General features: G+C 42.8%; 1 protein-coding gene across 2 annotated transcripts in view; it reads right to left on the reverse strand.

The window, feature by feature from the left end:
* faim2b (Fas apoptotic inhibitory molecule 2b) overlaps window positions 1-13,462 on the reverse strand; it is a 60,646-nt gene that overhangs the window by 19,328 nt on the left and 27,856 nt on the right. For both annotated transcript variants that reach the window (XM_059956001.1, XM_059956000.1), the window contains exons 3-7: window positions 8,634-8,737; window positions 6,867-6,931; window positions 3,390-3,443; window positions 2,525-2,575; window positions 1,006-1,045 (exon numbers count right to left, since the gene is read on the reverse strand). In XM_059956001.1, coding sequence (XP_059811984.1) covers window positions 1,006-1,045; window positions 2,525-2,575; window positions 3,390-3,443; window positions 6,867-6,931; window positions 8,634-8,737 — 314 coding nt within the window. The remainder of the gene's footprint in view (window positions 1-1,005; window positions 1,046-2,524; window positions 2,576-3,389; window positions 3,444-6,866; window positions 6,932-8,633; window positions 8,738-13,462) is intronic.

Genomic DNA, 13,462 nt, shown 5'->3' on the forward strand with positions numbered 1-13,462 from the left:
CAATTAACCTACTCACCAGTACATCTTTGGACTGTGGGAGGAAACCGGAGCACCCAGAGGAAACCCACACATTCGCGGGGAAAACGTACAAATTCCTCACAGACAGCACCAGAACTGAACTCCGAATTGTGATGCCCTTATGTGTAACAACATTGTGTTAACCGCTACACTGCCATGGCGCTCCATGGTACATTGCCACCAAAACAAACTGGCTCACTAATTAATGTTCTTTCAAGAAAGAAAGCAGTTACTCTTACTTGATCTGTGTCTGCACGCAACTCCAATCACACACCAAAGCGTAACTGTGCATCCAGCCATGAACCACGATAAAAATAACTGGCCCAGAGAGGCACCCCACTGCCAGTTCCAAAAGCATTCAGCAAGAGGTGACCACATGCAAACCCCAAAAAAAGCCAATAATTACTCCCTACTGAGTCGAGGCCACCCTTGTAACAAATCATGCTGGGTGAATAAAGCCATCTGAAGAGAACTGCTGGATGGCAATGGCAGCGTAGCAGTTACAGCACCAGCAACCCAGGTTCAATTCTCGCCGCTGTCTTTAAAGAGTTTGTACATCCTCCTCATGACCATGAGTTTCCTTCAGACACTCTGGTTTCCTACCACATTCCAATGCCATACGGGTTGGGAGGTTAATTGGTCACATGGGTGTAACAGGCTCACTGGGCCAGAAGTGCCCCGTTACCACACTGTATCTCTAAATAAAGATCAAATAGTTTGAGTAAACCCACTAACCTCACACACCAAAGAGAGGCAAGAGATTCCGAAGCAACACAATGTGCTGGAGGAACTCAGCAAGTCAGACCAATGTTTCAGGCCCAGACCCTTTGTCAGTATTAATGTTCCTCCAGCAGATTGTTTGGTGACAGCCTTTTGGGGATGTCCAAGTAACTGCAAAGCAAGTCACAGGTAACACAAGCATACAAATGAACTGCACAGGAAGAGGATGGAAAACAAACAGGGTAGTCTTCCTGCTTCAACACTTACAAAAATGCTCAGCAGAATCAGGTTCCATGGGAAATACCTCCTGTAACACACAAAAACAGGTTAGGGTTAACACACAAACTACGGCTTACTCATTGCAGCTTAATCATTCCTGAGAGTTCTTAGACCATTCAACCCATTGAGCCTCCTCCACCATTCAATCATGGCTGATTTATTTTCCCTTGACCCCCTTCTCCCCGTAACCTTTGGCACCTATTAACCTCTGCTTTATAAACTCAATGACCTGGTTTCCACAGCTGTCTGTGACAATGAATTCCAAAGATTCGCCACCCTCTGGCTAAAGAAATTCTTTCTCATCTTTGTTCTAAAGCAATGTCCTATTCTGAGGTTATGCTCTCTGATCCCACTCTTGGAAACATCTCCACGTCCACTCTATCTGAGCGTTTCAATATTTGATAGGTTTCTTAAAGGAATGCCACAGGTTGCTTCAAAGCTTGTCTACCCTCCTCCATTAATCTGTTGCCCAACTCAGTAAAATGAGTGTGTTTAATCCAAGGGTGGGGGAAATCTTAAGGGGTCTTTCAGGTTCTAGTAATGGAACCGGATGATTGAAACCCCTATCCCCAACATTAATATCCATTCTCTCTACCACAAACTACAAAACACAGTCCAGTTATTCAGCCAGGCTACTCCAACAGCACCTCCCAAACTTAAGACCTCCACCATCAAGGACAAGGACAGAACACCACCACCTACAGGTCTCCCTCAGAGCCACTCACCACCCTGACCCGTCTATCATCACCGGATCCAAATCCTGGAACACCGTCTTCAACAGCTCGGCACCACTTTCGAGGGCAATTAGGGATGAGCAACAAATGCAAACAACATCCAGATCCCAAAAAATGAATACAAATCAAAAACATTGGCTTTGTCAATAAGCTAGTGAATAAAGGACACACATAAAACACTGGAGGAACTCAACAGGCCAGGCAGCATCTATGGAAAAGAACAGTCAACATTTCGGGTCGAGGCCCTTCTTCAGGACTGGAAAAGAAGGGGGATTTGCCGGAATTAAACAGTGGGGGTGTGGGGGGAGGGGAAAGATGTTAGCTGGAAAGTGATAGGTGAAGCTAGGTGGGTGGGAAAAGTCAAGGGCTGGAGAAGAAAGAATCTAATTGGAGAGGAGAGTGGACCATAGGAGAAAGGGATGGGTGGGGGGACCCAGGGGGAGGTAATAGGTAAGTGAGTGTGGGGGAAGGGTTGGTAATACCAACTAACACAGTTGTCAACAGAGACACAGGTGGTAGGCAGTGGGGAGACAGAAATCTTGTTTTCCTGAATCAAACCAGAATTTACTCAAATCACTTGGGCTGTGTCGTTCCAAGAGAAAAATATATTGGACTATTCATGCAAAATTCTCCACACTACAAACCTACATGAGGCACTCACTATATTAATCCTTTGCTTAATTCAAAAGGGACAATGTAAGCACATAATCCGCACATTTGCCAGCCATCCCACTTTGAGAATTAATGAAGAGTGTCCACCACATTATAATTACCTTGGTCCGGTGCAGCAGGCCAGGGTCAGGTAGGTAACAAAGAATACAGCGCTGCAAATTGAAATAAAAAGGGCTGTTAAAAGGCAAGGTAGTGAATTTTTAAAAAACAAACATGGAATTTACAATAATCTGGTTCACTTGTCTTCAGGGAGGAAAGTCCGTATCCATTTCAGCTAATGTGTCTTGGTTTATGTTTCAGACCAGCCCTAATTCATCGCATCCCTCTCAACATATCCTTCAAACGCTTTGGCGCCTCATTCTCGTATCTCACTTCCTTTGGAAATGTGGTGTGGCAATCATGCCTTCTACTAGCATCTATCATTAAGGACCCCCACCATCCAGACCATGCTCTCTTCTCACTGCTACCATCAGGAAGGAAGTACAGGAGCCTTGGGTCCCACACTACCAGGTTCAGGAACAACTATTAGCCTGCAGCTATCAGGCTCGTGAACCAGTATGGATAACTTCACTCACCACCACTCTGAACTGATTCCACAACCTACAGACTCACTTTCAAGGACTCTACAATTCCTGTTCTCAGTATTGCTTTTTTTTTTATTTGCACAATTTGTCTTCTTTTGCACATTGCTTGTCTGTCAGTCTTAGATGATGTATAGTTTTTTTTTCCATAAATTCTATTGTATTTCCTTATTTTCTTGTAAATGTCTGTAAGAAAATGAATCTCAAAGAAAGTGATGTCTACAGACTTTGATAATAAATGCATTTTATTCCCTTCTTCCCGATGGCAGATGCAGACAACGCACAGGTATTCTTACCTGAATGCACAAGCTACATAATGACCAGTACACACAGGGATCTGCACATAAAGATGACAGAGGAAAACAGACAAATAACTCACACTTACTATGAAGCCCAGTACCAGCCAGGATGTGCCTGAATGTAAATCTTGACAGGAACACTGTATGCACACAAGAAGAAAAAGAAAACACAATTAAAGACAATTTCAGAGTGAATTACCTGAAATGGAAATAGAGATAAAAGAAATTTTGCTCCTTGAACCAACTGTCCAATTCAATAATGAATTTTTTAAAATACACTCTGAAAGTGGCTACATAGGATGATAGAGTGGTAAGGCAGCAAATGGCATGCTTGTCTTTATTAGTTGAGGCATTGAGTTCAAAAATCAGGATTTTATTTTGCAGCTTTATAGAACTCCAGTTCAGCTACGTTCAGTTCTGGTCGCCGAAAGGAGGGATTTTGAGGCTTTACAGAGGGTGCAGAAGAGGTTTACCAGGATGTGGTCTGAATTACAGAGCATGAGCTATAAAGGAGAGGTTGGACAAACTTGGATCATTTTCTCTGGATTGGTGGGAGGGGACACCAGATAGAAGTTTACAAGATTATGACAGGCGTAGATAGGGTAGACAGCCAGCATCTTTTTCCTCAGTCAAAATGTCTAATACATTTTTAGGGTGAGGGAGGGGAAGCTCTAAGGAGAAAGTTTTTTTTTTAAGTGAATCAGAGTGGTGGTGGAGGCAGATACAATACAGGAGTTTAAAAAGGCTCTTAGATAGGCATAATGTGCAGGGAATGAAGGGAAATTGATATTGGATAGACAGAAGGCAACAGGAACCCGGAGCAGATTGGGCATACTGCACATCTCGCAAAGTAGTCCAACATGAACACTGATTATTCTTCACACAGCTATTAGTGGGATCTTGCTATGCAAGAATGTTGAAAAGGTAAATGTGCCACATTAAAGGGCTCTGAGACATTTTTATATCACACACCTCTATGAAAGCATACTTGATTGAGTTTGAAAACCAGCTGTCAAGTTCAGACCGTTTTTTTTTAAATTACAGAAAAGTCACTACTAGAATGAAAATTAAATCACAAGGCCATTTATAACCTGGAGGAAATCTCACCAGTTCTCCTGGTCCTGGGCCAGACAGATGCAGTGGATAAAACACTTGAAGAACTGCTGATCTAATTTAAGGAAAGGAGCTAATTTATAAGGCATGCAATCCCACACAGGAAGACAGGAAAAGCCTCAACTTTACTGAGTGTGGGCAAGTGACTGATGAAGGCAAAAGAAATGGACTGCTGGCTGATAAACAAGTATCAGTTTGAACAAGCAACAGTGGACCAGGACAGCAGCAGTGCCAGCCTCTTACTATCTGGCTGGTACCCTTTTAGCAGCTTGTAGAGCTGTGCCCTAGTGACAGGGAAAACAAAGACCATTGTCCTTATTGCAAGTTGTCTCACCCCCAGTGATGTCAGAATAAATAATTTCATTTGCTTCAGCCCCAGCAATGTCATTTTCTATGCTAACCAAAAAGGGAAACAAATTGCACAGAACTGAGGAAAGTATTCATTTTCATTTTGTGCCAAGATTGAGGCATGTGGACAAAATGGCACAGCTGACAGTGTTACTCTTTGTGATTTTTGTAAATGACCTGGGTGAGGAAGTGGAGGAATAAGTTAGTAAATTTGTTGATGATGCAAAGGTTGGGGGTGTTGTGGATAATGTGGAGGGCTGTCAGAGGTTACAGCGGGACATTGATAGGATGCAAAACTGGGCTGAGAAGTGGCAAATGGAGTCCAACCCAGGTAAGTGTGAGGTGGTTCATTTTAGTAGGTCAAATATGATGGCAGAATATAGTATTAATGGGTAAGACTCTTGGGAGTGTGGAGGATCAGAGGGATCTTGGGGTCCAAGTCCATAGGACACTCAAAGCAGCTGCGCAGGTTGACTCTGTGGTTAAGAAGGCATATGGTGTATTGGCCTTCATCGATCATGGGCTTGAGTTTAAGAGCCGAGAGGTAATGTTGCAGCCATATAGGACCCTGGTCAGACCCCACTTGGAGTACTCCGATTAATTCTAGTCACCTCACTACAAGAAGGATGTGGAAACCATAGAAAGGGTGCAAAGGAGATTTACAAGGATGTTGCCTGGATTGGAGAGCATGCCTTATGAGAATAGGTTGAGTGAACTCAACCTTTTCTCCTTGGAGCGACGGAGAATGAGAGGTGACCTGACAGAGGTGTACAAGATGATGAGAGGCATTGATCGTGTGGATAGTCAGAGGCTTTTTCCCAGGGCTGAAATGGCTAGCATGAGAGGGCATAGTTTTAAGGTGCTTGGAAGTAGGTACAGAGGAGATGTCAGGAGTAAGTGTTTGTTGTATTTAAAAAAAAAACGCAGAGTGGTGAATGCATGGAATGGGCTGCTGGTGGCAGTGGTGGAGGCGGAAACGATAGTGTCTTTTAAGAGACTCCTGGATGGCTAGGTGGAGCTCAGAAAAATAGAGGGCTATGGGTAAAGCCTAGGTAGTTCTAAGGTAGGGACATGTTCGGCACAGCTTTGTGGGCCGAAGGGCCTGTATTGTGCTGTAGGTTTTCTGTGTTTCTATCACAGGTCTGAAAAGTTGGTACCCACTCTGCACTCCCTTGGCACCAGCTGTTAACCCACTCCCTCAGTTCTGGTGACTGCTGAACATTGTCAATCCAGGTGAGAAAAGAATGCCAAACAGATCATTGAACAAGGCTGGAGATACAAAGAAATAAATAAAATGGAGACTTCAACATTGGATTATAGAAGAAGTCAGGCTAGCAAAACCAGAGAGGTACGAGCTGCTTCACACAGTCAGATCATGCCTCGGTGCTGGACGGTTGGACAGCAAGGGACAAATCCTGGTGGAGGGTGATCGGTTACAGCAAGTTGCACGAGTTAGGTCTAGAGAAACCAGTGGTAGAGTGATATTGATAGAAGCTCAAAAACAAGCATCATAATCACAGACAGTCAGTAAGGATTTAGGGAGAAAAGTGGAAAAAAATCTGGCAAGTACTTGGAGCCCAGACTTCTCCAGAGCTGGGCTTGGCTCCAGAATTGACAGAAGAATGAAGATCTCCTGTCTCCACTGGTCCAAAGTCAAATAAGCATGGGCATTCTTGGCACAATTCAGAGTAGGTTCAGCATATGTCAGTGGTTTGGCACCAACTTTACACTTGTTCATAACGTGTGCCACCTTGCTGTGCCTGCTCAGCCCCTGTCCACTATTCCTCCTTCACCTTTCCAAAAATCAACAGTGAACCACATTGTTGGAGATGACCAAAGGGACGTTTATCTGCCAAATTTTCAGCACTAGGACGGCCTGAAAGATATCCAATTCCCAGTTCTGACAGCCTTCATTTTTAAGGAGTATACAATTAGATTTAGGGAAAAAAAAACCATTAACTTGTAACTCCAGAATCTAATTTGTGCAATATAGCTGCACTCCACATGTGCTCTTCTGCCACTTCAATACACCAGTCACATTACAGTGACAGCAGGAAGTCAATAGAAGCATCACCACTTAGACAGAAACAGTAACCTCCTACCAGAAGGTGAATAGCGCAATAACCCCAGCTGTGACGGAGAGTTGAATCATCAGGATAATGTAGACCTGCCGAAGGAAAGAACAAAGTATCAGCCACTGGCAAAAGACATCAAATACAAGGTAACAGAGGGCCAAAAAGTACACTGAGATGCAACTACAGAGTTCTGCCAATCACTTCAAGATTGATGCAAAAAAAGTCTTTCCTTTGCAAAGAAAAGTTCTGATGATCTGAAATGCAGTGTCTGAAAGTGGTAAAAAGAAAGATATAACAATAAGTTTTAAAATGGGAATGGAAGGCATGAGGAGTATCTAAGACAATGCAGGAAGAGTGGACGAATTGGAATATTCAGACAATTTAATTAATCTGGCCTCTGCCCCCTTCCTTCCCAGTCTTAATGAGGGCGTTGGGCCTAAATGTCAACTGCTTATTCCCCTCCATAGGTGCTGCCTGAATTTTGAGTTCTTCTAGCATTTTGTGTGTGTTCCTCAAGATTTCCAGCATCTGTGGTCTAATTTTCAGCTTTTGGCCAATGAAACAACGCAATATTGTGACAGATTATTCTATATTGCTTTATAATTAAAGCACAGCATTTGCAACAGAGGCCATTCAGTCCATTGTGACTGTGCCAACAAAACAGATATTTAAGCTGATCCACTTCCCAGCTCCTTCCATCACCCTGTAGGTAAAAAAAGAAAGCACACTGTGCACTCACTCAGGTTAGGTACTTCCTTCAATGAGATCAGGGATTCTGGCTCCATGATCTCCTCAGGCAATGATCACTAGAATCCCATCACTGTTATTGGTGGAATTAACAGAGCTCCCAAATACAAACAGCTGGTGAAGTACTTGCACATTAATAACCCAGGATCAACCCCCCTCGAAAACATTTCGGTAACTGCGTGACAATGTAACAGGGCAGACTGAAATTGTGTTCATGGACATTAACTAAAACAGGAGACTGCTAAGATGTCCCTTATCACTCAAACTGCCTCTGAGATCCACTGGAGTATTTAAAATTAAATGTCTTTTGCACATTAGTTTCTTGTCAGTCTTTGTGTGTAATTTTTCATTTGAGCCATGGAAACACAAGGGTATTCCCTGTCCCACCCCACCTCTGGAGCACAGAAGGTGAAGTCTCAGGGAGCTGACAGGTGAGACGGAGAGAGAAAAGCTTTCTCCACCAGCTGGGAAATCTGTGCCTGCAGAAGAAAAAAAATAAAACTAATCGTTTCAAAAGTGAAGTTAGAGGGTCAGGTAGGTAACAGCAGAGAAACAGGTTTTCCACACAAAAATTTCAAAGCAAACTACGATGAAATAAAAACATTAATATTGGGTATAGGCAGCATCTGAACGAAAGAGGAAGAAAAACCAATGACTTTCTGTCAAAACTGGAAAAGTTCCTATTAAAGGTTAACAACCCAAAACACTAACTCTTTTTTTGATCCACAGGCATTGCCCAACTTATTGGGTGCTTCCCAATATTGTTTTTAATTCAAAATTTCTTCATCTGCATTTTTCATTGGTTGAATGAGGTTAGAAAAAAAATTAATATAAATGAATGTTTGATAGTCTGTGCAGTCAATGGGCTGAAGGATCACTTCCTCAGTGCTTTTTCCCACTCTAAGTGCAGACCGAAAATAAAGGGTAAAAAAAACCAAGAGGAGAAAAGGCGGGAAAGCAAAACAAATGACAAAGTGGGAAGGGAAAGGAGGTGAACAAAAGTCATTCCCGTGGTGAAGATGGAAGCTCTGGTGTTTAACCCATTACCTTTCTGATGAAGATCCGACGAACATTCTTATCATCCCAGCTGAATGAGGAAAATATCTCACTTTCACCAGAGAATCCTCCGCTTCCATAACTGGGGCTACGGCCTAAGCAGGTAGAGAGATTTAGAAAATACTTAGTCAGCTTTTGACGTGCATTTTTACGAAGCAAAGCTGCCAACAACCTGGCCAGCTGCAGCAAGCTTCAAGCTGTGCTCGACAAGCACATTTTCTTATACAGGGAAAGTGCCAAACTGTTGAGGGGTAGATTTCTGCCTGGAATGTAAAAATGAGGCCTCGTCTTCTCACTTAGGTGGATGCAAAAGATCCCTTGTCACTGTGAGACAGCAGAGTAGAGAAACTCTCCCCATGTCTTGCCCAATTCTTCAGATCATTATCATATCGCTGCTTTTGGGAGATCATTATGTACATACAGGCACACATCTCCACACTCTAAACTAGTGACCAGCTACTAAAACAACTTCAGTGGGCTTTGGGATGTCCTGAGTGAGAGGTGCAACAGAAATGCAAGTCTTCCTAACAGTCCTTTACACTTCCAACATTTTAGAACACAGCAGATTCCCATTAATTGGGACACATCTGGACCAGTATATTATGGCCCAATTAAGTGATGGCCCAATTAGCCAAAGTTTCATGGAAATAGTTAAAAAAGGTATTTTAAAAAAAAGACAAAGTACTGTTTAACTGAGTAACAAATTGTGCATTTAAATGAAATACAGAACAAATTAGTACACTACCAATATTACTACAGAACTATAAAACTATTAGTTACTAATAGTTATCAATGGAGGAGTTCATCCATTGTACGCTGCCGTGTTCTTTTGACTGACTGCAAATGAACAAAAATCAGTGCAGGCACCTACTGCAGGTAATGGACTGCTGTCATACAATGCTGTCGATGACTAAATCTTCATTTTAATTGTAATATACAAAATGATTGTCGATACCTTCAAATTCTTCGTAGTTCCTAACTTGAAGTAGTGAAATGATTTCATTTTCACTTCTGGCCATTTCTGGCATCTCCAAGCCTGAATGCTTGAAACTGCAGTGAGCAAAATAGTCCTAAATTCTCTTGCTGCTTCTGTGGGAGGGGAGGAATTGTCAATGTTTCAGGTCGAACATCAACAGCCCGTCATATCCAAGAAAGCAGGAGACTAAAGAAATGTGGCATGTCCCCGTCAATCTTCACTAATTTTATCAATGCACTATAGAAACCATTCTACCTGAATGCATCATGGCTTAGTGTAGCAACTGCTCTGCATATGACCACGAGACACTCCAGAGGGTTGTGGACACAGCTCAGCACATCATGGAAACCAGCCTCACATCCATGGACTCTGTCTATACTTCTCACTGTGTCAGTAGAAGCAAAGAAACATAGAAAACCTACAGCACAATACAGGCCCTTCAGCCCACAATGCTGTGCCAAACATGTGCTTATTTTAGAAATTACCTAGGGTTACCCATAGCCCTCTATTTTTCTAAGCTCCATGTACCTATCCAGGAGTCTCTTAAAAGACCCTATCGTATCCACCTCCACCACTGTCATCGGCAGCCCATTCCACGCACTCACCACCCTCTGTGTAAAAATACTTGCCCCCGACATCTCCTCTGTACCTACTTCCAAGCACTGTAAAACTGTGCCCTCTCATGTTAGCCATTTTAGCCCTGGGAAAAAGCCTCTGACTATCCACACAATCAATGCCTCTCATCATCTTATATACCTCTATCAGGTCACCTCTCATCCTCCGTCGCTCCAAGGAGAAAAGGCCAAGTTCACTCAACCTATTCTCATAGGGCATGCTCCCCAATCCAGGCAACATCCTCATAAATCTCTTCTGCATCCTTCCTATAGATTCCACATCTTTCCTGTAGTGAGGTGACCAGAACTGAGCACAGTGCTCCAAGTGGGGTCTGACCAGGATCCTATATAGCTGTAACATTACCTCTCGGCTCTTAAACTCAATCCCATAGTTGATGAAAGCCAATGCACCATACACCTTCTGAACAGGAATCTCAAAACAGACGACTGAGGCACACCACTGGTCTCCAATCTCCATACAGAATATGACCTGTCTATAACCACTCTTTGCCTTCTGTGGGCAAACCAATTCTGGGCCCACAAATTAAGGTCCCTTTGGATCCCATGCCTCCTTACTTTCTCAATAACCCTTGCATGGGGTACCTTGTCAAATGCCTTGCTGAAATCCATATACACTACATCTACTGCTCTACCTTCATCAATGTGTTCAGTCACATCCTCAAAAAATTCAATCAGGTTCGTAAGGCACGACCTGCCTTTGACAAAGCCATGCTGAGTATTCCTAATCATATCATGCCTCTCCAAATGTTCATAAATCCTGCCTCTCAGGATCTTCTCCATCAACTTACCAACCACTGAAGTAAGACTCACTGGTCTATAATTTCTTCGGTTATCTCTACTCCCTTTCTTGAATAATGGAACAACATCTGCAACCCTCTAATCTTCCGGAACCTCTCTTGTCCCCATTGATGATGCAAAGATCATCGCCAGAGGCTCAGCAATCTCCTCCCTTGCCTTCCACAGTAGCCTAGGGTACATCTCCTCCTGTCCTGGTGATTTATCCAATTTGATGCTTTCCAAAAGCTCCAGCACATCCTCTTCCTCAATATCTACATGCTCAAGCTTTTCAGTCTGCTGCAAGTCAATCGCCAAGATCCTTTTCCGTAGTGAATACTGAAGCAAAGTATTCATTAAGTACCTCTGCTATCTCCTCCAGTTCCATACACACTTTTCCACTGTCACACTTGATTGGTCCTCTTCGCTCACGTCTTATCCTCCTGCTCTAGAGCAGCCAGTATAAATCAAAGATCCCTCCCAGCCCAGATATTCTCTCTTCTCCTTTCTCCCATCAGACAGAAGGTACAAAAGACTGAAAGCACGTACCACCAGGCTCAAGGACAGCTTCTATCCTACTGTTATCAGACTCTTGAATGGACTTCTTATACAATAAGATGAATTCTTCACTTCACAATCTACAACATTTATGATCTTGCATTTTATCATTCACGTGCACGGCACTTTTTCTGTAGCTGTTGCACTTTATTCTGCATTGTTATTGTTTTACCTTCTTCTACCTCAATGCACTATGTAATGATCAGATCGGGTACTCAGGATGTGCGCAGCTCAACTGGCAGGTGTGTTTACAGACATTTTCAATCTCTCCCTCTCCCAGTGTAGAGTGCCCTCCTGCTTCAAATTATCCACCATTGTCCCTGCACCAAAAAAGACCAAGCAAATAATAAGCAAATGCTTTGAGAAGCTGGTCAAGGATTACTTCTGCACCTTGCTACCACCCAAACTCGACCCCCTACCAACCTACCAACACAACTGATCGACAGATGACACAATAGCACAGCTCTACACACCGTCCTTACACATCTGGAGAAGGATGCTTATGTGAGAATGCTGTTCATGGACTACAGTTCAGCATTCAAACACCATTCCTTATGACCCTGTCTACCCATGGCACCACCTTCAACGAATTATGGACCTGTATTCCCAGATCCTTTTGTTCTAACAAAATCCTCAGTGCCCTACCATCCACTGCCTTGCCTTGATCAACTTTCCTGCTAACTTCCTTGATAAACTCCATAAGGTTGGTTACACATGATTTACCACAAAGCCATGCTGATCATTCTCTATCAGTCCATGTCCACTGAAATACTTATACAGTGTATCAGAATACCTTCCAGTAAGTTTCCCCACTACCTCAATGGCCTGTAATTTCCTTGTTTATTCTTGGAGGCTTTCTTGAACAGCAGAACAACTTTGGCTATCCTCCAATCCTCTGGTACCTCATCGGTCACTAAGGATAAGTTAAATATCTCTGTTAGTACCCCAGTAATTTCAGCACTTAAGTGGTCAAAGGAATGGCAGATAAGATTTAGCTCATACAAGAAATGACCCAGTTAAGCCACTGCAATGCCCAAACAGTTAATGGTGGGGCCCTGGACAGTGTTGTAGAACAGAGAGTTAGGGGGACAAGTACCTAGTACTGTGAAAGTCTTGGCACAATAGGTGGCAAAGATGGCATACAGTAAGCTTACATTTACTGGTTGGGGAATTGAGTACAAGTGTCGGGATGTCATGTGGCAGTTGTATACTCTTAGCGAGACCACACCTGGAATGTTAAGTGCAGTTTTGGTCATCACTCTACAAGGAGGATGTGATGAAGCTAGAGAATGCAAAAAAGATACAAGCACTACTTTATCATTCCTGTCAGAGTCACTGTATGCATAGACACTCCTGTGCCTCGTGTCACATTATGGACATACAATCTATGTACATCAGCTATCTTAAGTATTTATTTATAATTACTGTATTCTTTATCTTATTGTGATTTTCTGTGCTGCATCTGATCTGGAGTAACAATTATTTCATTTTCCTTTAAACGATCTTGCAGTTTGGATGTGACTACAATAAACCAATAGATCTTTGTAAACTTGCATTTCCACAAAACTGCTAAATAGTTAACATATAACATTGACTGTAAACGACATTATTGTAAGAATTTTGGAAATGTGCACATCCAGCTCACACTGTAACAAATGACCATGAACTTCCCAACTCCACTTGCAGAACTGCAGTGCCACGCAGTGGCAGAAAATACAGCAATGAACAGGTTACAGAACAGCTCAGCCTTTTTGTGGCTGCGAACTCCTACAGTGTGATGGGATTGGTCTTCAAATCTGGGTGCTGCGTCACCTTGTGGCCAACACCGATTATCATTTTGTATCTTGTATGGAATTATTTACAAAGATGGCAATTTC

Source organism: Hypanus sabinus, chromosome X1 (assembly GCF_030144855.1).
Source record: "Hypanus sabinus isolate sHypSab1 chromosome X1, sHypSab1.hap1, whole genome shotgun sequence".
NCBI lineage: Eukaryota > Metazoa > Chordata > Chondrichthyes > Myliobatiformes > Dasyatidae > Hypanus > Hypanus sabinus.